Genomic DNA, 24218 nt, shown 5'->3' with positions numbered 1-24218 from the left:
TGTTGTACAAGGCAGAAAGAACTCTGAAATATAGACCACGATCTCTGCAGAGGCCTAAAGATGGCAGGTCACAACTACTTCTCAACCCATAAGCCAGAGCTTGAGAGGATCTGCCAGGAAAATTAGATAGATTGAACAAGCACAGATGTGCAATATTTCTATGGACCTGTAACTGGTTCTAAAGGGGTCCTATTTATTTATTTAAAAAAAAAAAAAAAACAATTCATGTATGCACTATTAACCTGAAGCCGACTGTTTCACTTGGACCTGAGCATTAAAACAAACACTCCACCCAACAGTTGAGGGTAAATACATGTACCATTACACCTGGATTCTCTGTGAACTGGCCTGCATCCCTGCAACTGCTAAAATACAGCATCATAGTAAGATTCTGCTACTAACCCAGTGCAATATACAAAAATCTCTGTTCCTTCAAAACTGGGATGTCTGAGTTTGCGCTATATAAGGGTGAACAAAGGAAATGTAAATTATTGTCTACATATAGGTAATTATGTGGTTCAGTTTCATCATTTCAGGTACCACATCATTATTTATTCTCTCTTTTTTACTTCATTTGTGTTTTGTGTGCATTGGCTTGTGTCTTACTTAATAGATTATAGTTAGTTTACAGAAATGAATAAGTGCGCAGTCTCCACTTGTGAACAGTTAGTCCAAATGGGTTGCTTTTCCTACACATGAGATATAATATTTGTATTCCTGGTTGTCCAAACACTCAACAATGCACAAAGATAACCTTGGAAATATCTTCAGCTTGCAGGACCTGCCATGATAGAATCGATGCAGCAATCACTGAAGTGACTGCTTAATTTGTCTGGGAGAGAAGATTGCAAGGATATATTCAGTTTGTGACTCATTGACTGACATCAGTGTCCCTAATCTGACATCTTGACTAAATCTCCACACTCAAAGTCTATGGTCTAAAGGTTGAAGAGAACCAGCACACTGGTGTTTTATATGTCAGTGATCCTCATAACCCTTTCACCCGTGGTTTTCCATCCATTTTCTAAACAAAAGTAAATTAACTTGTACTTCAGTCTACCTCCAGTGATTCACACTAACACACACTGAAATGGTAGTTTACTATAATCAAATCATTTCTCAGCGACACCACTAAGGCACCAAGAAAACAGAGAAGCCCCCATCTGCGAGGTAAAAGGTACAAGCTAATTGAAACAACACCCTGTAACTTTTGATTTATACATCTGATTTAGATTTTTTTGATATCCACAAATGATGTTGAAATATGTGGTTAATATATTTACTTCCTTACATTTTGGTCCAACTGAACACAATGCTACAGGAGACGTTTACATTTATAACTGTTGCTGTAAAATAGATGTAACCTTTGGGATTTTTGGATATCAGTGTCAGAACAATAGTAATAAACTGAGTTAAGATTACAAAAACTACAAGGAAAAACAGATGCAGAGCGATAATAATGGAAGGTGAAACATAACAAGGGGCATGGATGTAAAGCGAGGATATCTGCATACAGCTACGCACATGTAGCAAACAGAATAAATGAATTTGCATCACTGCAAGCCAAATCAATATTCAAGCTACATGATATATTCAGAGGCTCAGGCTATTAATCATTAATATTGTCAAGTGGACTTTGACTTGGTCTGGAGCCATGCTGACATTTTTGAAATAGAAACTTTGCTCTGAACTCACAACCCCACAGGAGCACACTGGGGACTGTCACACGGTCGGTTCTGTGAGTCAGCTCTTCCAGTCCCATCAATGGAGGAGAAACTACGAGAAGAATTCGCTTCAGATGTTCTCGCTAGAGGCATCAACTCAACTGCATTAATATGAAATGCCAGTGACTGCAACTAATAAGATCGGCCATTAAAGTTTCTCAAGGAAGATCCTGAATGTTACGTGAAGATGACGTTTTCACGGTGGTTTCTTATTTTTATTTGGAGATAATGAGGGCACAGTTCAGTGAGAGTGTATGTTGACTTTGCTTTGAAGGAAATTATGACAAATTAGCAGGTGATTTTAAGGTATTCACCATCATAAGCTCTATTTGGACAAGATTAACATTACCTGGGGGCATCAGGTGATTTAAAAGCGCTTGTGTTGTGCACAGCGTATTCAACCTGGCTAAAAAACTGTGTTTTACTCAATTGCACTGATATTATACTGGATATGATGTCAATATGCTGCTATTTTCTGCATTTATTCCACTGGATATTGGAGGTAAACATTGTACTTTTTACACCACTTCACATATTTTCTTAACTTTCCTCAATAGCTTCAGATACTCTGCAGGTTATTTCAGGTTTATAGTAAAAAATATATTAAAAAAAAAATAAAAAAAACATGATGGGATAAGACTGCTGAAACTAGTGGAGAACTGTCTGGCAGCATGTACCATTATCACTGTGATGAACACACATCAATAAATACATTCTGTATGTCAAAATGTGTTGCTGTCTAACTCATCATCATCCTTTAAGATTCTCCTTGCTGAGTGGGGCCAAAAAAGACTTGGAGCAAGCAAAACTTCTTAAAGAAATGAAAACATCATTAAATCACAGAGATGTTTATTTGAATCGGACCAGTACTATCATAGGACCCGTGTGTTTGTGTGCAATTTACAAATTAAAGACGTTGCTTATTCACTGATCCTTGACTTACAAAATACTTGGTCACTAGTCCCATGCAAATACTGCCTTAGTTGACCACATTAACCGTGTTCTGATAATTACCACTGAACAATCAGTAAAACGGTGTCTGACATACGGTAATTTCTAGATATTTAGCCATGAACCAAAATATGGGCAAATTAAAATGGTTGAACTGATGATAGTTATCGACGAAAAGAAAGAAGATCCCGCGAGGAAAACGCCGATATTGAAATTCATGGCAATCCATTGAGTGGTGCTTGAAGCATGGTGCCTCATTAAAACCACAGAGGTCAACTTGGTGGTGCTACAAGAGGAAAGCCAGAGCTCATCAACCTTTTAAGATTCATCCACAAACAGATATTGAGTTACTCTGGCCTGCTGCGTGTGGAAAATGAGCCAGGGTATCACTAAATGCAGGGGTCTATGCTCCAGGGATAGTAAATACAGTAACTGAACAAAATTCATCTGAGAACCATCAAATAGCTGATCATACCAGACAAAACAATAAGATCAAAGGGAATTCATTAATATAAATCCCTTTGTAGCACAGAATTGATTTCTCTGTAATCTTCACCAAACATTCTCAACAGACCTATTTTCTTTGGGAGTTGCTGCCCTTCTTTTGTACTTGCTATTCAAACATTTGGAGTCTGCACAAGCAATATTTGATGAAAACATTGAAAAAGTCTCTTGCTGCTACTTAAATTTCAGAGTGTGGAATGCTTGACCGATCGAGCATGGGAAGCTCTACTGATTGAAATGACTACCAATGCCCCCTGGAGCATTGATCTCAATTTCTGCAGGTTTGGGTAAACAGCACCTTATACGCCTACAAATCAAGTAATTAACACTTAAAACAGAACTGGGCCTCGGCAGGATCAAGGTTGGATGTCACATTTAATATGAGCCTAAAGCCAAATTTGGAGGGAGATGCTGGGGGATGGAGGAGAAAAGAGAAGGAGAAATGATCATTTGAACTGTGTGTGACTCCTCTCGGGGTGGGAAAGAGGTGCCCTCTGAATCACCAATGAGACAAGCCGACGTGGCTGGCCACAGCACGACACAGTACCCATCCTTCACAGCACTATGCATCTCCTGCTTTCCCTAAACTCGCTGTGTTGTACCTTGCCTGTGCTTTGAAATATTTTCAGTTCCCTCATGTTTTCTTTTGCTATTGTGCGGCATCCTGTTGTATTCTGTTCTCCTCTGATCTGTTTTCTTCTCTTGTAGCCTACTATGCTCTGTCTTATACTGTCTTTAGTGTTCTGTGGTATTCTCTTCAATTAAAGGCGGAGAATATGTCATTGTACTGACGATTCTCTGTGTATGACTGTGCCCAAGGCACTTTCAAAGAAGAACATCCTGTAGGAATAAGAATACAATGCTGAAGGCCCTGGTAGATGAATATTCAACGAGCTAAAACAGACAGGGTGGCAGAGAGATTCAGATTTTAACAAGATAAATGTCTATTCCAGACAATCCATTCGCAGGCAATAAGTATTAATACAGTACGGTGGAGGAAGTTTAGTAACCTACAATTCCTTGTGACACAAGACTATGTTCATTTCTTTAGTGGCACTGAGCTATAGAACACTGTTAATCATCAAATCAACATGCAAATGAATGCCAAGAAAGGGATTTAAAAGACTTTATAGACTTCCAAATAGTGGAAAGTCATTTAACGATATTCTGATTATCTGCAGGCTCAGGGATTTGAAAACGTTGAACCCCATGTATCATTGTAGCTCACCACTTACATTCCACAATGTACATAAAAAAATATGTATCTCTAGTGGGTTATGTAGATAAGGATGAGGACTATTTACTAATAGGAGCCCTGTGCAGCAATTATTACATTCTCTGAAGTGATGTATGTTTATCAGTTAGTCCAAGTGTGATAACATTTGTCTCTAGGATCTAACTATACCCACAACTCAGCACAACAAGCCTCTAAACGAAGACACTAATTATCAAACAGGCATTTGTGGTATTATATCAATAGAAAGATCTGATACACTACTATCACATTGTGTATGCATGTTAGAAATAAGTTGTTTAATGGTTATCAGATCCTGAAAGTGGAATTCCAGCATTTGTCAATCTTGGTAGCTGCATGTATAGCTTTGTGCAAATGTCCTGGCTCAGCTCTGCATTAGATTCAAAACTATGTGGAGTATGTGACATGAATTCAAATACATATGTTTCTTTCATGTAAATCTCCCAGATATTCAACTGATTGTTGTCAGTTTTGTTCATGCAGTCAAAGAGGGGCAATATCAACAGGACAACGACCCTTATAAGAAGTTGTGTTTGAGTTCGCCAGGATGTCTTGTGTTGCCATACAGCAACGTTTTTAAGGCCGAGGACCCCAAAACTGATGGAGAGATAATGTAGGGATCCCCCACCCTGTGTCTGTGTTCTATATTAAACCCGGCGTAGTGCTATTCATAAATATACATTACTATCATGTTGCATTCAATATTAAGATATTCAAATAATACACAGGTTCAAATATTCATTTCCTTATTTCAAACATGTCCCTTTGCAACTCCTGTAACCATGAACACACCTGACATAAACATACCGAACTGGTGTATTGACAAAAAAAGAAAATAATTAACAAGTTAAAAGTTAAAACTTTAAACATAGCTTAAAGTAGTAGGGACAATGAATCACCAAGCCATTTTGGTCTCAGTAGTTGGCTGATGTGAGTGACATGCACAGTTAGCTTGTCTTCTGCTGATATTGCAGCATGCATCTGGGATTTCACTACATTCATGTTAATGTGTATTTAAAGAAATTTAAATGTGTGATGTTTGTGAACTGTGCAGTACCTCCACGGACCCCCTAGAGGTTGTAAATCCTGTATGACATATGCCATACAGGATTTATGCTTGTGCCAGGTCTGAGATACTGTACGTTAACACTGTAATGTCTACTTTATTACAAAGATATATTTTTGTGCTTTTTTTCTACCTTCCAGAAAGCTGGGAGAGTCCTTATTATTTCCCTGTTGTACAGTATGTAGATGCATGTATGTATTTTTTATCTGCAAGAGTGCTCTGTGTTTTAAGAATTATATAGGACACAGTGCACAGTGTGGCAACAATATATGCGTATCTTGTTGAATTTGCACTGTGTGCATGATTACAAAATGTAATAAAACAATAAAATCACAAAAACCCTAAGAGGCTATCAACATCTTCATATTTGTATGATGGAAATGTTTATAATGATCAAAATAATGCAGGTGTTCCACAAAGCAGATGCAGTAGTTACCCAGTAAGGCCATGAAGCAGATACAGATGGCGAAGAGGGAGCTGAAGCTCAGACCAACGTCCTCTCTGTAAACTGCCAGTGTCGTCTCACAGTGACGTCCCCTGTAACCCTCTGGACAGTGGCAGGTGAATTTGGAGGGTGACTGGGCCACACATGTTCCACGGTGACAAGGCCGGGTAGCACAAAGGGTGTAAACACAGGACTTTCTGGTCCCGTTCACACGGATCATGTGACCAGGGGGACATCTGACAGCAAAGAGAAAGAATAAGGAAGAAGGTAAGGATGTAAAATAGAGACATCATATAAAAAGAAAGAGATGAACAGATTTGATATGAGAAGTCCTATTTACCAGTTACATCATTAGACAAAATATGTCTTATGGTTCGCAGTCATTAGAGAAAACTTCTGGTATCCAGTGGTGTTTAACTTACCCTAAAACTATATATACAGGAATAGGCTTCTTTTATATCTGTAGCAACAACTGAACGTCGAATTTTTCTCAGCCAGATAACTACATAAGTCTGACATTTCTAAACTGAGTTATGTTCCACTATCATATAGCTTATTTGGGCTGATTAGAAGAAAATGAGTTGACATTTTCCCGACTGCAGGGGCGTTTACTCTTCAGTTTTTACAAGGAGACCACCCGCGGTTGAAACATTATATCTCTCAGGTCCATGTAATAAAACTGGTGGATAATAGGCATAGAAAAAAACGGATAACACGTCTCCACTTCCTCCCACTGGTCAAACTGACAGTAGTATCCTGGGGATATGGACAGCACAATCTTAAAGTTTGGGGCCACAGTCTGAGCAGCCCTGTCAGAGAGTGGAGCCACGGTATGCATGACCCACCCATCCTTCCTCTAGAATCACTGTACACATTGTATTTTTATAACGCCAAATAACTGCAATAAAACTTATCAATTAAAAATAGACTCTAAACATACACAAACATTATATTAATTATATAAAATGATAGAAACCACACTTGAAAACAAATATTTGATGTGTATTTTATTGCTTTAGTTTCTCTCCAGTCCTATCCATGGAGGTGGATCATATAACCTATAATGCAGTCAGCCACCAGGGGGAGCACCACATGTTTTGCCTTGGAGCTGTCATGGTGTCCACTTTTTTTACAGTCTATGGGCTGGATTGCTTGTTTTGTACGTTTTGAATTATGTCGGAGTAGCAGACATTTGTAAATATTATTTATAATATAAAGTATCAAATATATTTTCAATAAACACATCACACTTACTGATCTCTGCCAGCTCAGTGCACATTTCTATGGTTTTCTGACCTCAAACAAGCGCTTGTAACCAGAGCTAGCACTGTGAGTTCCCTAGTGTTGTTTTAGAGGTCTGAGAGTGGAGTTAAGAACAGTTGTGAATGTTCTGCTCTTGTAAATATCCAACTGTACCTTTATCCATTAATCTGCTTTAAATATAAGACAGACATGAGGGGATGTGGCTGTGAAAGAACCGCACAGTTGTGATTTCAGGAATACGCACTGATGTATAAAATAATAAATAAATAAAAGTTGCACAATGATTGCATACTAATCTTACAGAAAAAATGTACTCAAGAATTAAAGGAAAGATAAATTAAAGCTACTGAGCAGCTCAAACAAGTTACTTACTAAATATGACTTGTTACTACCCACGTTTGGTCTTACTGACTGTTCATTACCATTTACAACAGTGAAGAAAGTTCATTAGCCCTTTAATTAGTGATCTCACACGGATGTACACTTCAATAGAAAATGAACCGCAGGAGATGAAAATGCTGACTGTGGCACTGGCAGTAACTAGGATGATTTTATGCAGACTGGGGCACATTTTCTGCCTCACTTCAGAAAGCGCCACTATAATTAAAAGCTCATTTGGGTGTAACAGCTCAAACAAACATTTTATGAGCCCATTAATTCAGTATCTCGTTCAATGTCTGTGGAGAAGCTCAAGGCTGTACATTTTGATGACATCAGAGATGAGTCTTGCCTCTGGTCTCTGAAGATATTTTCATGCTAATAGATATTGACTTAACTTTACTATGAAACAGCAAACAGTAAATTCAAAACGGTGCTGTAATTGATATCATAACTGTTCCACTGCTGTCAAAAAACTAATCCAAACAGGGCAGCAGAGGGTTCATTTACTGTATCTCCTCCAAACTGTTTACATGCAACTAATCTGTATAGCTATTTACATTCTTTATATGGGCCAGAAACTCTGACAATCCCTGTCTCTGCAATTCTAGGGAACATAATTCAATGCCAAAATCTGTCTGGATTTCATTTTCACAAGTGATGAACTCATAAATGTAAGGGTAGAAAGCAAAAGACAAAGCTGAAACAAGGATTTGATTTGTTGAGTTTTGGTGAGGATGTTTTACCTCTCATCCAAGAAGTCAGTTCTAAAAGACCAATGAGGATTTGGGATTTTATTAGTAACATTTAGATTAGATACGTTTATGATACATTTATGATACGTTTATCCTTAACTGTAATTACAGGTGAGTATTTGGAGTTTCAGGTGGACAACACCCAGAGATGTTATATCTCTAACTCAACTCCCAACCACTCTACTTGGATGAGTGGTGAAACGTCTTTAATATGTATATACATATAACGTAGAACCTTTGCAAACAATGTATTAGTAACACAGAAAAAACACTTTAAGACAATATGCTGGACAAATAGTGTTATTGGCCGAGGGTGCCTACTTGTTCATGTAACACTACTCCTCAGTGCATCCTCAGTACATTTATTCCCCATGACAGTCTTCAGACAGGAATCTTCTGAACATTTCAATCTAGAAGCTGAAGCATGGACTAATTTAGTTTTTTAGTGTACACTTAGTTGAACACAATCAGGGTTGAGAGTTTTTTTTTTTTTTTTGCTGTTGTAAAAGACAGCTAGTTTGATAATGAAAGTAGAAACTCAGACCTGTCTGCTTGAAAGACGTTTTCAGAGATAATTAGTGGTGGGAGGGATTATTATGACATAACCAGAGCTTAGCACTCAGTGTTCATTATGCCTGGTTGGAGTCTGTGGAGGTGTTGAATACAGGAAACCTGTCAGTCAGCAAGACAACACTGCTCCTCTTTTCTCCACTTTCTCATAAAATTGCCTGCTGTAAGCCGTGGCTGTGACGAGAGTCTTATCATAATTTATGAGAATGCATGCTCACACACAGTAATTAGTGACAGGTGGGGGGCTATGAGCATCTCTGAAGCCTGACTGCTTTTGTTTTTGAACACATCTTACAGTCTTTTTAAAAATAAATCTGACTATTTAAAGAGATTTTCATCTCCATTTCATGCTGTCATAAGACTTGTTTCTGTTGCTTTTCCTGAGAACATGCTTTTGTTGAAAGGGGAAAATGACAAGAAAGTTGCAAACTGCTGCTGATTATGTACCACATCAGCCAGATAAGCTGAATAATCTTTATTAGTGTTTTTGTTTTCACATAGTTCTGTTATTTCACTACCTTTTCAAGTTGACCCGATGCTAAGCCTTTACACTGGTATTTATTTACTTCCCCATACCACCAGAGATGTACATCAGCAGCTGTTTAACGTTTTTTTTTTCTCCAGTATCTGGTATAAACACAGTTCATAATGAAATCCAAATGGCATGCAACAAGACTAATATTCTAATAAGAATTGAGTATGACTATGCCAAGCTAGTTGTAACAATAAATCTTTTGGAATTGTTGAAATGAGTCTTCAGTGTCACACAGAATGAGACCAAACACTAACTGATGATCCTGAAGGACTGTTTCTGAGGGTAATCTTCCCTGAATCTAATTAAGACTGACCTGAAGCAAAATGGCAACTTCACATGTTAATATTATGTAAATTCTGATATAGTAGCTTATGGATTCCAACACACCAGAGACGTCAAATCTGAACATTCCAAATGCACCTGTTTTAACCTGGTAAAATGATTGGTCCCATTGGTGTGTAGCTTCCCAAAAAGTTTATAATGATAAAATCTCATGTTAAGTTATCTGCCGTCAAAAACGTGACTGATGTATCACATATTGTTTATTCTTTGCATTCTCTTGCGCATCTTGTCAACACTACCCCAAAGGAATTTCCCTCATAAATTAAATAAACGTACAGACAGACCTTGAGTGATGAGCTGTTACAGTCTAATCTATTCTTTTTAATATAGCTCATATACATGTACTACATAGTGTATAATGTATAAGGTACTATATGTGTACATTGTGCTATGCAATTTACCTGTAATTGAACTACTATTGTTCCTGGCAGATTTATGTCCCTGTGTTCTTGTTCATTCCTATAACAGCAACTTCATTAGCACACTGTGTACCCAGAAATGTTGTGTTCACACTACAAGCGACAAAAGTTACAGCCCTGCTAGCGTTGCTGGGGACATTGTTTGTAAGTTGCTGTTAGAGTGTCACTCATGCGCTCGAAAGTGGTATGGCTGGGGGATTTAGAATGGGCACTGACTGATGCGCCAGCGGAGTGACAAAAAAGCGGTTGAAGCCAGTTCAGCTTTCACGACGGAGGCCAGCGTGACGCTTCATGTCTCTAACCGCTGAAAATCTGCTCTCTCACTCCTAGCCTGAAGGCGCCAAAAGTGTTTCAACAATGAATATTTTGAATGCTACCTCTATGCATTAATTTTTATTCACTATCAATCTCGACATGAACATGCATCAGCTGTATATTGTGCTCTTGCTTGTTTTGTGTTTAGATGCTGCATATATATTTATTCATCATCTTGTTTTTCCTGTTGTACTCTTGTCCTCCTGTCCTCTCTCTTTCTGTCTCTACCCGGCTGGCCTCAGCCCATACATATGAGCTGGGTTCTTCTCAAGGTTTCTTCCTGTTAAACGAGAGTTTTTCCTTGCCACCGTTGCCTTGGTGATTGCTCATGAGGATTCAGGCTGGGTTCTGTAAAGTGTCTTGAGACAACCTGAGTTGTTACTGACACTATGTAAATAAATGATCTCCACTCCTGAAGCAGCCAGCTGCATATAATAATTATGTTGTATGTTTCAGCTACATGTCATACTCGGCTATTCCTGCTTAGAAGTAAAGTGTTTTGGAAGTAAAAATGTTCCCACTAAACATTAGGTGTCCGTCGGTCCACGACCAATTCTGGACGTCTATGCTATTTGGACGTCTAACCATGACCCCATTTGGACGTCAGACTAGGTCAGTTATTTGGAGCTCGCATTCCTGCTGTCTTTTGTTGGTTAAGTGGGCGCGCACGCTAATGATCATGATTCCATCACAGGCGTTACGAATCATAGCCATAATTGTCTTTTTTAAATATATTGAAAATAAATAAATACATAAAAAACTCAGTGACTGTATATATGTTAATCTGAGCTCTGTCACACTATTTAGAAGAATAATTTGACTACCTGACTGTTGAGTAGGTTTCAAAAACCTTACTGTCAACAATTACGACTAATTATCTTCCAAGGTTCAGGTCAAGTGGTGAAAATAGAAGGAGGCAACTAACAAGCAAGGAGAGGTAGATTGTGTGTGCATATGTATCTGAATGGTAGCTGTGTGGTGTGGCGGGTTAAATACTGAGCGAGAACAAGTTGAGAGGTGTATAAACCAAAAAATGGAGGGATGGAGGGTGGCGTGCCAGGATGAAAGCCATTGTAAAGATAGGGTGTGGTGATGGTGTGGGTATCAGAGACATGAAATGAAAAAGGGAAAGGCAAGCTTTGGAGGTAGGAGGCTGCACAGACTGCATGAAGGTTGATGTTTCCAATGGTAAAAAAGAAAATGCTGAGATTAATGAATGTGGCTAAGAGTGCTTAGTGTTTGATTCGGTCTGTGCCACAGGAGAGGGTTGTTAGTTTGCCGTGGCCTTTCATTGCATGACACTTCCCATTTCCCGCTGACAAACAAACTAACCCTCATACAGAAAGTAATACAGCGGCACATGCAAAATGTTGATCAAGCAGAAGTATGAATCCCACCAGGGTCAGGGGGCTGAAAAAATATTTTTTATTCACCTCCAGCATTTTGTGACTGAGCAGGTGGTGTTCACTGCCTTATTCATACTCTTCTAAATGGAATGGGGGTGGGTGGGGGGGACATGGCTGTTGCTGGACACACTGGCTCTTAAAAGTCTCTCTGAGACCAATTTTAGACTGATGCTAACGTGGCCCCGGGTTCATTCACATTATGACCGATAGACTTCCAAGGGTTTTCCATGACTTTTAATGAAGTTTCATTACCAAACATTTACATTCTAAATATCACATAATAGGAGTATGACTACATTTTGCATACCTGTAATCGAAACACACTAGTGAACATGTATAAGGATTATATTATTTCATATTATCAGTGTACATATATGTCCGCGTTATGTCTACACTACAACTGTACATGTATTCGAGGTTTTGTTAGCTTAACTGGAGCACACACCTCACTGTACTGTGCATTGTGAATCAACTGGAGTATTTTATTTGACTTGGAACACATTTGCCTTATGAATGTATATTTAGATATTGAAGGAGTTGGAAACAAAGTGTACACACTACAGACAGGTTTGACTTTGAGACAGCTACAGAAAGTCTTGTGTCTGTGTAGTTCAGGAGTAGTAACACATAGTTGATCTTAGTCTGCATGACACCCTGTCCGTGACTATGGCACTAAATGAGTTTACTTGCTCATCTTTATTTCAAAGTGAAGATATCAGTTTCAAAAGCAAACAAAATGAACATGTAATTTGCAATGACCTTCAACCAGTTTGGCACTCAGAGACTGTCTAGCAGTCACCTCCCATTTCCCGCCAGTGATTTTTAATCAGGAATGAGCAGCACAATAAAAACAAGCTCATTCAGGATATGGATCAATGTCAAAACGAAGAGAACTATTGGGGTCTGTAGAAAAGACAGTGTAAGAGACTAAGGACTGACAGATAATTGGTGAGGATCAGCTGAACTAGTGACCTCTACAAGAAACTTTTTTTAAAGGTGAAACTGCAACAATATTCCACTGCCCTTCGTAAGAATGAGTCAGAAACTGATTTGAAAAGAAAAAATCCAAGCTGATGTAGCAGTTGATATATCTTGATTTTCTTTCTCAATAGGACTCCTACAATTCCCATAATGCAACACCCTGGCATAACTGTGTTAGACCTGATGAATGACCACAGCATTCACCTCCCCCATACACAGTTTTTATTGCAGGCCCAACAGAGACCTGAGAGTGCTTGCGCCAGATTGGAAAAAAACTGTCTGAGAATGGAACAATAAAATGAACATTGAGGAGTATTTACTGAAGCTATTTCAGACATGGAATACCTACCATGGCTAGGTTCCTCCATTTGCTTTTGAGAGATGGATTTTGAATCATTTATACTTTACAGTGGGTATGCATACACTTTATAACCATTATAACAGATTGGAGGGACAGGCATGAGTGAAAACTGAAAAGCCACACAGTATATAGAAAGATGGTCAGAGTATTAGTCTGGTTGTATTAGGCTTTTATAAATCTCTTCTCTTCTAGTTGCATTCAGTTAAGACACATTATACAGAAATGCTACTGCTGTAGGTCCAAACTATCAAATCCCTTGTGTCAGTCTCACTCTGGTTGTAACTTTATGATTGTTTTTTGTCGTGCCAGCCTTGCCTATTCTGTTCTTTCTCTACAAGTGGTTGTCAACTGGCTGCCACTTTTTTCCAATAGTTATTTTACATGAGCAAATGCATATTTTCCTACAGAATGGTTGCCCTTGACCTTACACAACCATTTCAACAGTTTTACAGGTAATAAAGGTCAAGCATTTTCTATCGTCTACAGCCTTAACCAGGTTATTTTAAACTGCATTCATATGGCTATAAACAAACCTACTGCTAATATCAGAAGCTGAAAAGTGTTAAGGTTTAAACGCTGTATGCCTTTGATGATGAGCGGATGTGGATATGCTTAAACATGAAGTTGAATTTGGTATGCGTATGTGCGTATGTGCATACCTGCATTCGTGGACTCTCCACAGGTCTACACATGTAAATGGGGGGCTACACTGGTTCCTTCTGCACGAGTCAGATGAACACCCAGCAGACAGGCCTTGTGTGCTGACCTGAGAAACCCCATCTCGGGCTTGGCTGTCCAGCGGCATATAGCGGCCATTAAGACGCAGATCCCTCATACAGCCTGAGGAGAGTGGGAGAGGAACATGAAGTACGCTGCTATCTGCATTCATATACACAGACACAAATATTAATTGACCTCATCCACCTGGTGAAAAAAAAATAAGCCACATGTTCTTCATAGATTACTGACTTCCCCAACAGTTAAAGAATAAATTCATTACATTCAATCACTCTGTAAAATTCATAGCTCTCCACACACACACACACACACACACACACACACTCACACTCAGTGCGTTTACATGCAGAGCTTGCTATGCAATTTGACTTTCTCACTACAGTCCTTATCCCAGTTTACATGCAGCGCAAGAAAATCAAATAATTGTTCTCCTCCTCCACACTAGGTGGCGATATTTGTCTTTTCTGCGGGATAATACCACGTTAATACGGCCCGATTTCCGGTTGACCTATTAAGTGATATAATAAATAAGAGTCGTTCATGTGGCAGACCAGCATTTCAAACAACAACCAGACAGATAATAGTAAATTTTTTAATTCCGTACGTAATGTTCGTGCTACTTTTGATGCAGGTAAGATCCGCGCTATCCCTCAGACGAGTTTTCTAACGGCTCCATTCCTCTTCTTTTTCGACGACTGGCTTTCTTGGATGTTTTTGTTCTGGGGTCACACACCAACACAGTGATTGTGGAGCATGCGCACGCGTGTTATCCGATTGAAAACCAATCCAATCGCATTATCTGGGCGTCTCAATCGGATAATGAGAACTCCGATTAAAATCGGAGTAACGTGTTTCCATGCACTTAAGTTCTCTTGTTATAGTCCGTTTAAGGCAATAATTCATTTTTTTCACGTGCATGTAAACGCACTGACACACTGCATTATATGCTTCGTGCTGTGCTGATAGTGTGCTTATTTACATGTGTTGCGGTACATTCATCTGCAAAACTACGGCAATGTAAGTAACCATGTCTGAAAGATCTGCAAACTGCTGCATGTGGTTAAAAGACACACTGTTAAAGACTGAAGATGTGTTATAGATTTGAACAACCCCCTATAGATCCACCTCCTGCTTGTAGTTGAGGGATACATATAGTTTGTATCCTGTCTGCACCATTGTATTGGTTAACATGGAGACTAACAACCTATTAAACACTTGTGCTATTCAGAGATCAGAACACATGCATCCTTTTGTGAACAGGCCAGCAGGCCAACTGAAGGAGCTACTTTCACCAGATGAAAGGATGAAGGAGAATTCAGAGGGTGGAAATATGAAACAACAGGATGTGCATCAAATAATAATAAAGCTTCCGAGCTATCAGCCATAAAATCATTCATTATTCATTATCAACTACTGCTTTTCCTCTAGAGGGTTATAGGGGGGCTGAAGCCTCTCCCGACTGTCATTGGTTGAGAGGCTTGATGCACCCTGGACAGGTCAGCAGTCTATTCACACGGTTAACAGAGAAAGACACACAACCATTCACACTCGCATGGACGCCCATGGCCAATTCAAAACCACCAGTTGACCTAACAAGTGTGTCTTTGGAAAAGGGGATGAAGCTGGAGTAATTGGAAGAAACACACACAGGCACAAGAAGAACAAACTCTGCACAGGCTACTGCTAACCGGCGTGCTGCCCCAAGAGCCAAAAATCAACGGCACGCTAACACCGCTTTCACAATGAAAATCCTGGCATTTTCAGACCTGGGTCGACTCGCCTTTGGTGCACTTTCACATCGGCAAAAGTCTTGGTTCAGACCTCCTGCTGTGAGAGCTGCGTGCCTTTTTTTCCTCCCTCATACGTCATCACGGACATTGCAGATAACGTTGCAGTTTGTTGATGACCTGATGAATGGACTGGTCAAACGCTCTTCCAAAAGGCTGCTGACATTACAATAACCCTGTGTCCTGCACAGAACTCGGTATCTGACGCCAAATCTCCTATTTTTCTCGGATGGAGAGCACTGCCATGACCGTTAACACAGTCGCCTACACAGGACACCAAGCTGCTGCCCTCTGGCAGGAGATAGGGGGTGCTGAAGTCACGGACAAACAGACTCAGGAACAGAGCCATCTCCATTGTAAATGGCCACCAACTGAAATATAACTATGTGCAATAATTTGTGAATACTGGTGCAATAATAATAATAAATACTATGTTACATAGATAGATATGTCTTTTTTTAGATAGATGTATGTATGCTCCTGTATAGTTTTAGTATGCTTGAACGTAACACACGACACGTTGTTAATGCTGTCTGAGATCAAAACTTAAGTTCTCCAAGTCACTTTTGTGTTTTCGTTGTATTTCAGATAGATTCAAGTATAAGAAAACATACACACAGACATGTATGGAAAATAAAGGTAAAAAATCTGTTCAGTTTTTCTGTTATATTCAATCATTTGTGGTGGCACAAAGGTTGTGTTGGACAAGAGCATGTCATGTTACTTGTTTTACATCCTATCTGATCTGGGAATTTAAAGGTCTTATTATGTCACATCTTAGGGTAGACATATTTCTTGTCCATTAATTGCCAAGGTGGTGCATTTAGTTCATATTCAATTTTTGGAAAGGAACATTCACAAAGGTAAAGGCAAACACACACAAACACACACATAGTCAGACATATTCCCTGCCACAATCTATCATGTCTACCTCTTCTGAAGGGAAATGCTTTTAAAATCCATTTAATAAACTCATGCATTGTCTTTTATTGCCTGAGGCACAGCTGTCTACATCTCTCAACGTCTAACTCTAGGGAGCTTTCAGTCTCTCTATCACTTTATGTCTACGTCTCTTAGTTCTGACCTCTTCCTTACTCAATTATCATACAGTACAGTACTTTTTCAAGTTAAAGAGTTCCCTCACCCAGCCTTCATCTCTGTCTGAATCTTTTAACTATGTCTGCCAACTTTTACCTTTAGACAATATGTGTGTGAGTCTCTTTTTTAGCCTTTGTCTCTTGTAGGGTGTCAAAGACATATACATGATAGTCCCTAACCAACCTACATAAAGAGTAGACAGCATGTTTGGAAAAGTTATTACAATAATATAATAACTTTTAGGTTTAAGCCAGAAATAATATTCCCTGTGACCACAGGTTGATTGGTAGGTCAATGTGCTAAAGCACATTTGATGGAGATTCTTATTGATTTAGTTGTTATTGGTCAGACTAAATGGCGAGGAGCAGAGATTACCCTTGAAAGAACTCATCCAACTAACGAGTCTGGGTCTAACTTTTTAACTTCAAGATAAAAACAACTTGATATTTACCTAATCTTTAAAATGATTTAATGCCCTGCAAATCTGACATTTTATGTATGTTTATAATCAATCTAGGATAATAAGACTATCAGGCTGCATGCACATTAAACATAAACATAACATTGATTTTGTTTTCCTAGCAATCAGTTGATAGGTTGAAGAGCAGATATGATTTTAGTTGGTCTTGGTAATTGGTCTTGTATTTATGTAGTGCTTTTCTACCTATTGGTATTCAAAGCACTTCTCACACTCTGCCAAGCACTGGGAGCAACTGGAGGTTCAGTGTCTTGCTCAAGGAACTTCGGCATTTGGCATTTACAGTGGCTCTGACCTCTCATCCCTGGCTTGTTGACTACCTGCTCTACCTACCGAGCCACAGCTGACTCATTTTGCCTGCGTTATCATGTGACCACCCTATATGACTAGCTAAACAGATTCATGTTCCCTCAGCAGGTACAAAAAAACACATAACCAAAGAAACCAACCATCAGAAAACAGTGCAGATTTATTGCACCCCAACATGCATGATTGCAAGTCACACATTTTAACACACACAGCCGTGGGGATGGTCATCATCCCAGCTGACAATGAAGATGCATTTGGGTGAATCAGCCATTAAACTGTCACATCAATCATTCATCAAAACATAAAAACTGTCACAATTCTCTGTTGAATAGAGTGCATATGAATAGATAAAAGAGGCTATTTTTGGTTGCACCCTTCAGAAGAAATAGTTGTTAAACTGTCTCACATGCTCCAAATGGCACACCAACCCTTTCACCCTACCCTGTGACACATCAGAAGCATCACATTATCTCTTTCTCCCACACACCCCCGCCCCCCTCACACATAGACTATATACACTATGGCCATGATGGTGTTTGAATGATGTCTAGCAAACAATTTGTCAGTGTTATTTTGCCATTGTATGATCCATCAGTACGCCACTGAAAGAGACGTTCAGGAAGATTTAGACTGTTCTATGTCATAACATTTCTTCCATTCCTTTTCTTCTATCTGTTTTGGAGAATCTCTCCAACAATGGGCGTCTTTGATTACAGTTCTTTGTCGTACAGTGGTCCTTTGCTACATCATCTGCAAATTGTAATGATGCTCTGGTAAATTACTTTGCAATATGGGAGTACATACTATTTTTGTATGATAGAACTTTTTTATTCAATCTTATCGTTCATTGAGAAAACACGTCAACCTCTTTGCCGTGCTTGTGCATTTTTTTGGGGAACTTACTAATCATCATTCTCATCATTTGCCTTCAAATGTTTTTCAGATTTCTAGGGTTCTGAACACGTAATCTGCCACTCTAAGTAAAGACCTGCCTCTCCAGCTCTGCGTATCCGCTGTGTTGATAAATATTGGCTTTTAAGCATTTTTTCATGTATTTTTTTTTTAACTGCATTTGTAGGAGGTGTGCTTGTGTAATAATGCATCTTCTTATGGGTAAACAACTGCAAATGTAATTACTTTGTAGAAGGACCAAGAGTCTGCTTTAACTTAAAAGACATATTTAACAGATATTTGATTCAACAACAGCAAAGGCATTGTTTTAGCATTTAAAAAACAAGACATACGGCCATAATTCAGAGTAAACATAAGCTAACAACTAGAAATGATTTGGTTATACTTTACAACTGTTACTCATAGAGATGAGGTGGCAACACACAAACACTTGAAGGGCGAGCATAAGGCAAACAGTTAAATCTGTTTCACTGGGGTCCCTGAAAATCCAGACTGAGTAGATGTTGTTAGAAGTGCCACCCCCTGGCCAAGTGATTACTGACACTTTGGTATTGTTTACAAAATGTACTTATTGTCCATTTAACATTTTGTCTTTTAAATTCTAGCTACAGCTGTTCCCATGCAGATATTTGTCCCAACTGTGAATGCAAAATGAACTCTGCTGACTTAAGGAAGTGAGGCTAGGAGTTCATAGTATTTTACACATGACTTTGAAGGAATCAAATAAATCCAAAATAAAATCTGTTCCCAGTGCTTGCTTAAGATTCATGAACGATAAATTCAGTGCAAAGCTCCAGCAGACACATACCCTGGAAGCTCTTGTTGATTCCAGAAGGGAATGCGTTTCCAAGCATCACCACAGTGGGGTCAATTATGATTTCTCGGCTTCGGCCCCGCAGTCCAGTCACCTCCCTCTGTCCACCACCACCATCCAATCGCAGCGTCATCTCATTGTCCTGCCGATCTAGGAAGACCTCATGCCATTCCCCATTGTCAAGACGATATGTGGGCAAGGTTAGGTTATAATCCCCATCTCCCAGGTTGGAGAAAACACAGAGAAGGCCCTGGAAGATCTGCAACAAGAAAACAGGACATTTAGCATGAGGTGTTCAAGTCCAGTGCAACTGGCTTCAAAGGTTCACTTAGTTTAATGGTATATGTTTGAACCACCAGTATGCAAATATAGGGTGGAAGTAGCAATACAGTAGTAGTGACACTACAAACAGAAGCCTCACTTAATTTGGTAAATTCAATAGCCATAGTGTTGAAAAACTGTTATTTGTTCTTTGAATCCTTCTCTAATGAGATCATTCAGAACATCTTCCAAAAGAAAAATGACATCTGATTGTATCTGAACAAAAAGATACAGCGTTCATTCTTTCAGTGCTTTGAAAGCACAAACCCAAAGATCAAGAATCAAAACTACTTTGTCTCCAGAGGTAAATAAGAAAAAGTGTTCAACTGAGTCCATATCTCAGGTTTAACATACTGTCAATAGGCCTATTTGGCCAGCTGTCCATTCAACCCCATGAACTCAATGACAGTAAGCAAACACAGACGAAATAAGCAATTCCCAGTTCAAAAACCTGACATTTCCACCATTATCTACAGGTTTTATCCACTACCTATCTTACCATGTGATTACAGACATCTGAGTAGTTACTTTAGTGATTTCTACTGTTTCTATTGGTCTAAGACAAATGTTAAACAAGAAAACGCTCCAGTAAACTGGCGCTTTATTAACTATTAACACAATCATTCCATAAGCACATACTCTCAGTCTCCCTTACAAGACTCGTCCTTTACCCTGTCCAACCTTGTGAGGAAGAAAAGAGGAGTAAAGAAAGAGAGAAATGGAAGACACAGCTTACACAACAAGCTGTTTTGTTCCACCCTCAGATCTTGACATGAAAATGGATACATTGTGGCTTTACCGTGATGCTAATCACATGTCTATCACAGAGTAATATTGATTTAAAAAAAACAACAACAACAGGAACCTGTGTTCTGCACGCGTGTGTGAGAGAGATAAAGGCAGAGAGAGGCAGGGAAAGAAAGACAGAGAATATGTCCAAAGGCTGTTTTAAGAGGGAATGGATGGTGGGTGGATCGTCCTCATTTCAATTTCAAACTGTTTCCGCCAAGTGTCCCACTGAGCATAATTTTCCCCCCTCCTTTTTTTCTGACACCTATGCCACGTAAACAGAGGACTAAGAGATGAGAAGGGCAGAGAAACGAAGACAAAGGAAGAGAGATGTGGACCAGAAGTGGGTGACTAACATGGACTTTTCTTCTCAGCCTCAAAATATATAAATAGATAAACCAAATTTCCTGTGGGACAACTTTTTCAATCAACCATCACAAGTCATTTTTTTTATACCTCTTTACATTTGCCCTCCCATCTCCCTTTGTCTTCCATTTCTCTGTCACATTCAGCCAGTCATTCTGTTTTCTATCCATGTGTTCTTCATTCACTTCTTTATTTCTTTAAGCAGCTGGGTTGAGGGCTGGATGGCTCCAGAGTTTAGTTGGAGGACCGTAGCTCATTTCAAGGTTCTGTGATGAAGTATTAATTATATTCAGAATCCTCTGGGGCAGTGCTTTTTAACCAGACGCATTCACAGCCACCTGACTTTACCCCCAATTAAAGCTGAATGGTGAGGTGCAATTTGGCTCCTGCTCTGCTCCCTGGGTGGTATGTGAGTGACTGTGTTCGATGGTGTGTCTTTGCAGGTGTGGCACAGACTGGGTGTTTATGAAGAAGTGCAACTCAATTTTTTAAGTAAACAGTCCCACTGCAGGGACAGTTTCATTCCCCCAGAAGCTTCCTGCGACAGACTGCTCTTGATGATGCAGCCTTTTGGTATTGCAGAAATGAGCAGGTGATGTGTTAATCTACTCAATTGCCATAATTAAATAATGGTATGAGAAGGCAGATTATGTGCATATATGATAAGTATATGCTTTCACGTTACTTTAACTTGAGAAGAGAAACCAAATTCTAATTCTGTACTACACACATGCAAATGTTATTCGCTGTCCCGTCTCTAGAGATTGAACCTGCAGTCTAGTGCTTATGGAACTAGATATTGATTTGGTCATACCGTATACATCACCAAATATACACTCTGTGTAAACACCAGGAGCTCTAGTGGCGCTGATCTCAACCCTCCCACAACTTACTGAGATTAAGTGAGATTTATACATTCCTATTTTGTGCCAGTTATAGGAACATTATGACCTTACCTCAGTGATATATATTTAAATGCAAACACATAGATATATACTGTATAAATAGATGTTTGTCATCGTCCTCGTCAAGGTAACCTGCCTTATAAAACTAAATGTACCACACAGTATGAACCTAATGAACCTAAGCGGCTTCTTGTCCAGCAAGATTTTAATGCCTTATTGTTATCAGTGAATTTTCATCAACATTAGCTGAGTAGTTGGCATGTGGATCTAAAGAAATAAACTAGCACATGTAATAGTATGTGACACACCCTGGATTAAAAAAATAAAATAAATAATACATATGGCTGATGTCACCCACTGATTGCAACCCTTTAACATTTTATGAAATGTATCATGGAAAATCAGGCCAGGCACCCTTTAAATAAATTAAGAAGCCATTTACAAAGGTACCTTCAATCAAATCTATGCAATCATATAAATTCTAGAATGTCACACTAAGTTCATACTAGACTACATTATATATAAAGTTTTCTTTTCTTTTTCTTTTTTTTTTTTTTTTTAAATATTTTGGCCAAATCATTTATGTAAATAGGCAAGACCAAAATAAAATAAGTATACTGAGGGAGTATTCATACCAGATCTGCTTGAGACAGACTTTGGTCTGGTCCGGACTTTTTGGGTGTGAATACAAATTAGCAGACTGTGGTGTGGACCAAACAAGTGAACTGAGTACCAGCTGCAGAGGTGGTCTCGGTTCACTTGTACCGAACGAACCTTGGTCCACTTCATTTGTCCTGTGAATGCAATCCGAACCTTTTCCGAATCAAATGCAACATCTGAGTGTCTTTTTGGATTAAACGGGCTTCTGTTTGTAACTATTCACTATATACACAAGGGGGATCTTTTCAGGACAACAGTAGACTACCTTTTAATGTAATTAATATCTTACGCCTTTGAAACCACCAATACAACACACAAAAGCCCATCATGAGTGTAGGGTGTCCCGCATTAAATTAACCAAAATAATGTCCTTTTTTTACACATATATATATATATATGTAAAAATGCATGTAAATTCTGAATAATTCCAAAGCTAATGAAAATAATTAAAGTTGCCCCATTCAACCCACTATTAAATGTTTAATGTTTAAATTATATTAAGTTCGTTTGACCTCACAAAGTTAAAAGAACTTAATATAATCCATGTGCTGCAGGTGTCCAAAGGAAAAATAAGTGACAGTTTCGTCAGCAAAAACACACAAAATCGATCGGACCAAAGCAAGCGAACTATCGGACTTTCCTATTGTGAATATGCCCTGAGTCAACATTGTTAAGTGTCTACAGAGTGTACTGTCTATTCACCACCAGTTGGAATATACACTCACTTGGGCATCTTGAGCCACACAAGTTCTTCTAGAAGCAGAATTTTATATTAACTGGGTTCCTACACATTTGAAATTTCAAATTTCCATACTTTGTCCATACCCTAAGTTCCTGACTTCTCTGAAAAAAACAACAACAAATTTATGGCATTTGAGTAAATCGTTGTATATCATGTAAATAAATTATGGTATTAATTGTTGTTTTCATTATTATGAATATATATGCTGTTATGTCACCAAATAATTCCCAGAAGATTATAGCTAGGTAATGTAGCTGATAATCTCTATATATTTTAGTGATGAGTCCTATAGTCACAGCTGTAATGATTCACTTCAGTTTGCACAACTTAGTCTGATGGTTCAGTCCACATGGGGAGATTAAATTAACAAATTTACAAGAAGCTGACGATCTGCATTACTATATTGCTTCAATTTGCAAGGTTAGATCAATGTCATCACAAAAGCCAACCAGTGAACAGGAAATACCACAGTGCCACAATGCACAAAAGGTATTAACTCATTCACGCCAGTATGTTCTCCTGAACAGACCTAATTCATGCCACCGTCTCTTGAGTGTCCCAGTGTTTGATTATGTCAATTACTATTACATAGCAAGAACTGATATTCAATCTGAACCATGTCCTCTGAGTATTCAGTACCTGATGTTATTGTGGAGAATAATTTGGGCAGTATTTGCCTTTGTTCTACATTGTTGCAATACTGAAAAAGTATTTTTCCAATATTATATATTATATACTTTAAAAGCTTATTAAAGTTTATTTGCACACTGCCATGTTAATAACAGAGTTAAAAACTAAAACCGAAAATATTCCTTTATGGCACATGTAGAAAAGATCAACAAAGTGCAAGAAAGTAAATCACATTTAAATATTGCAATTAACTGACAGACCTAGCAATATATATATATATATATTCAAATTACATACAATATTTTTTAAATTTACTACTTCAATCACAGAAAATAATCTGAATTCTCAGCTTTGAGAATAGTATCTCCCTTGTCCTAATTAAAAGCCCAAGATATGTAG

General features: G+C 38.6%; 1 protein-coding gene across 1 annotated transcript in view; it reads right to left on the bottom strand.

The window, feature by feature from the left end:
- Positions 1 to 24218, bottom strand: part of si:ch211-186j3.6 (neural-cadherin) — a 256350-nt gene that overhangs the window by 19069 nt on the left and 213063 nt on the right. The window contains exons 33-35 of the mRNA XM_047580957.1: positions 19401 to 19665; positions 13930 to 14110; positions 5937 to 6181 (exon numbers count right to left, since the gene is read on the bottom strand). Of these exons, the coding sequence (XP_047436913.1) occupies positions 5937 to 6181; positions 13930 to 14110; positions 19401 to 19665 (691 nt within the window). The remainder of the gene's footprint in view (positions 1 to 5936; positions 6182 to 13929; positions 14111 to 19400; positions 19666 to 24218) is intronic.

This window comes from Mugil cephalus, chromosome 3 (genome assembly GCF_022458985.1).
Source record: "Mugil cephalus isolate CIBA_MC_2020 chromosome 3, CIBA_Mcephalus_1.1, whole genome shotgun sequence".
Taxonomy (NCBI): domain Eukaryota; kingdom Metazoa; phylum Chordata; class Actinopteri; order Mugiliformes; family Mugilidae; genus Mugil; species Mugil cephalus.
The sequence above is the reverse complement of the archived record's forward strand: the minus strand, read 5'-3'. Positions and strand labels throughout refer to the sequence as shown.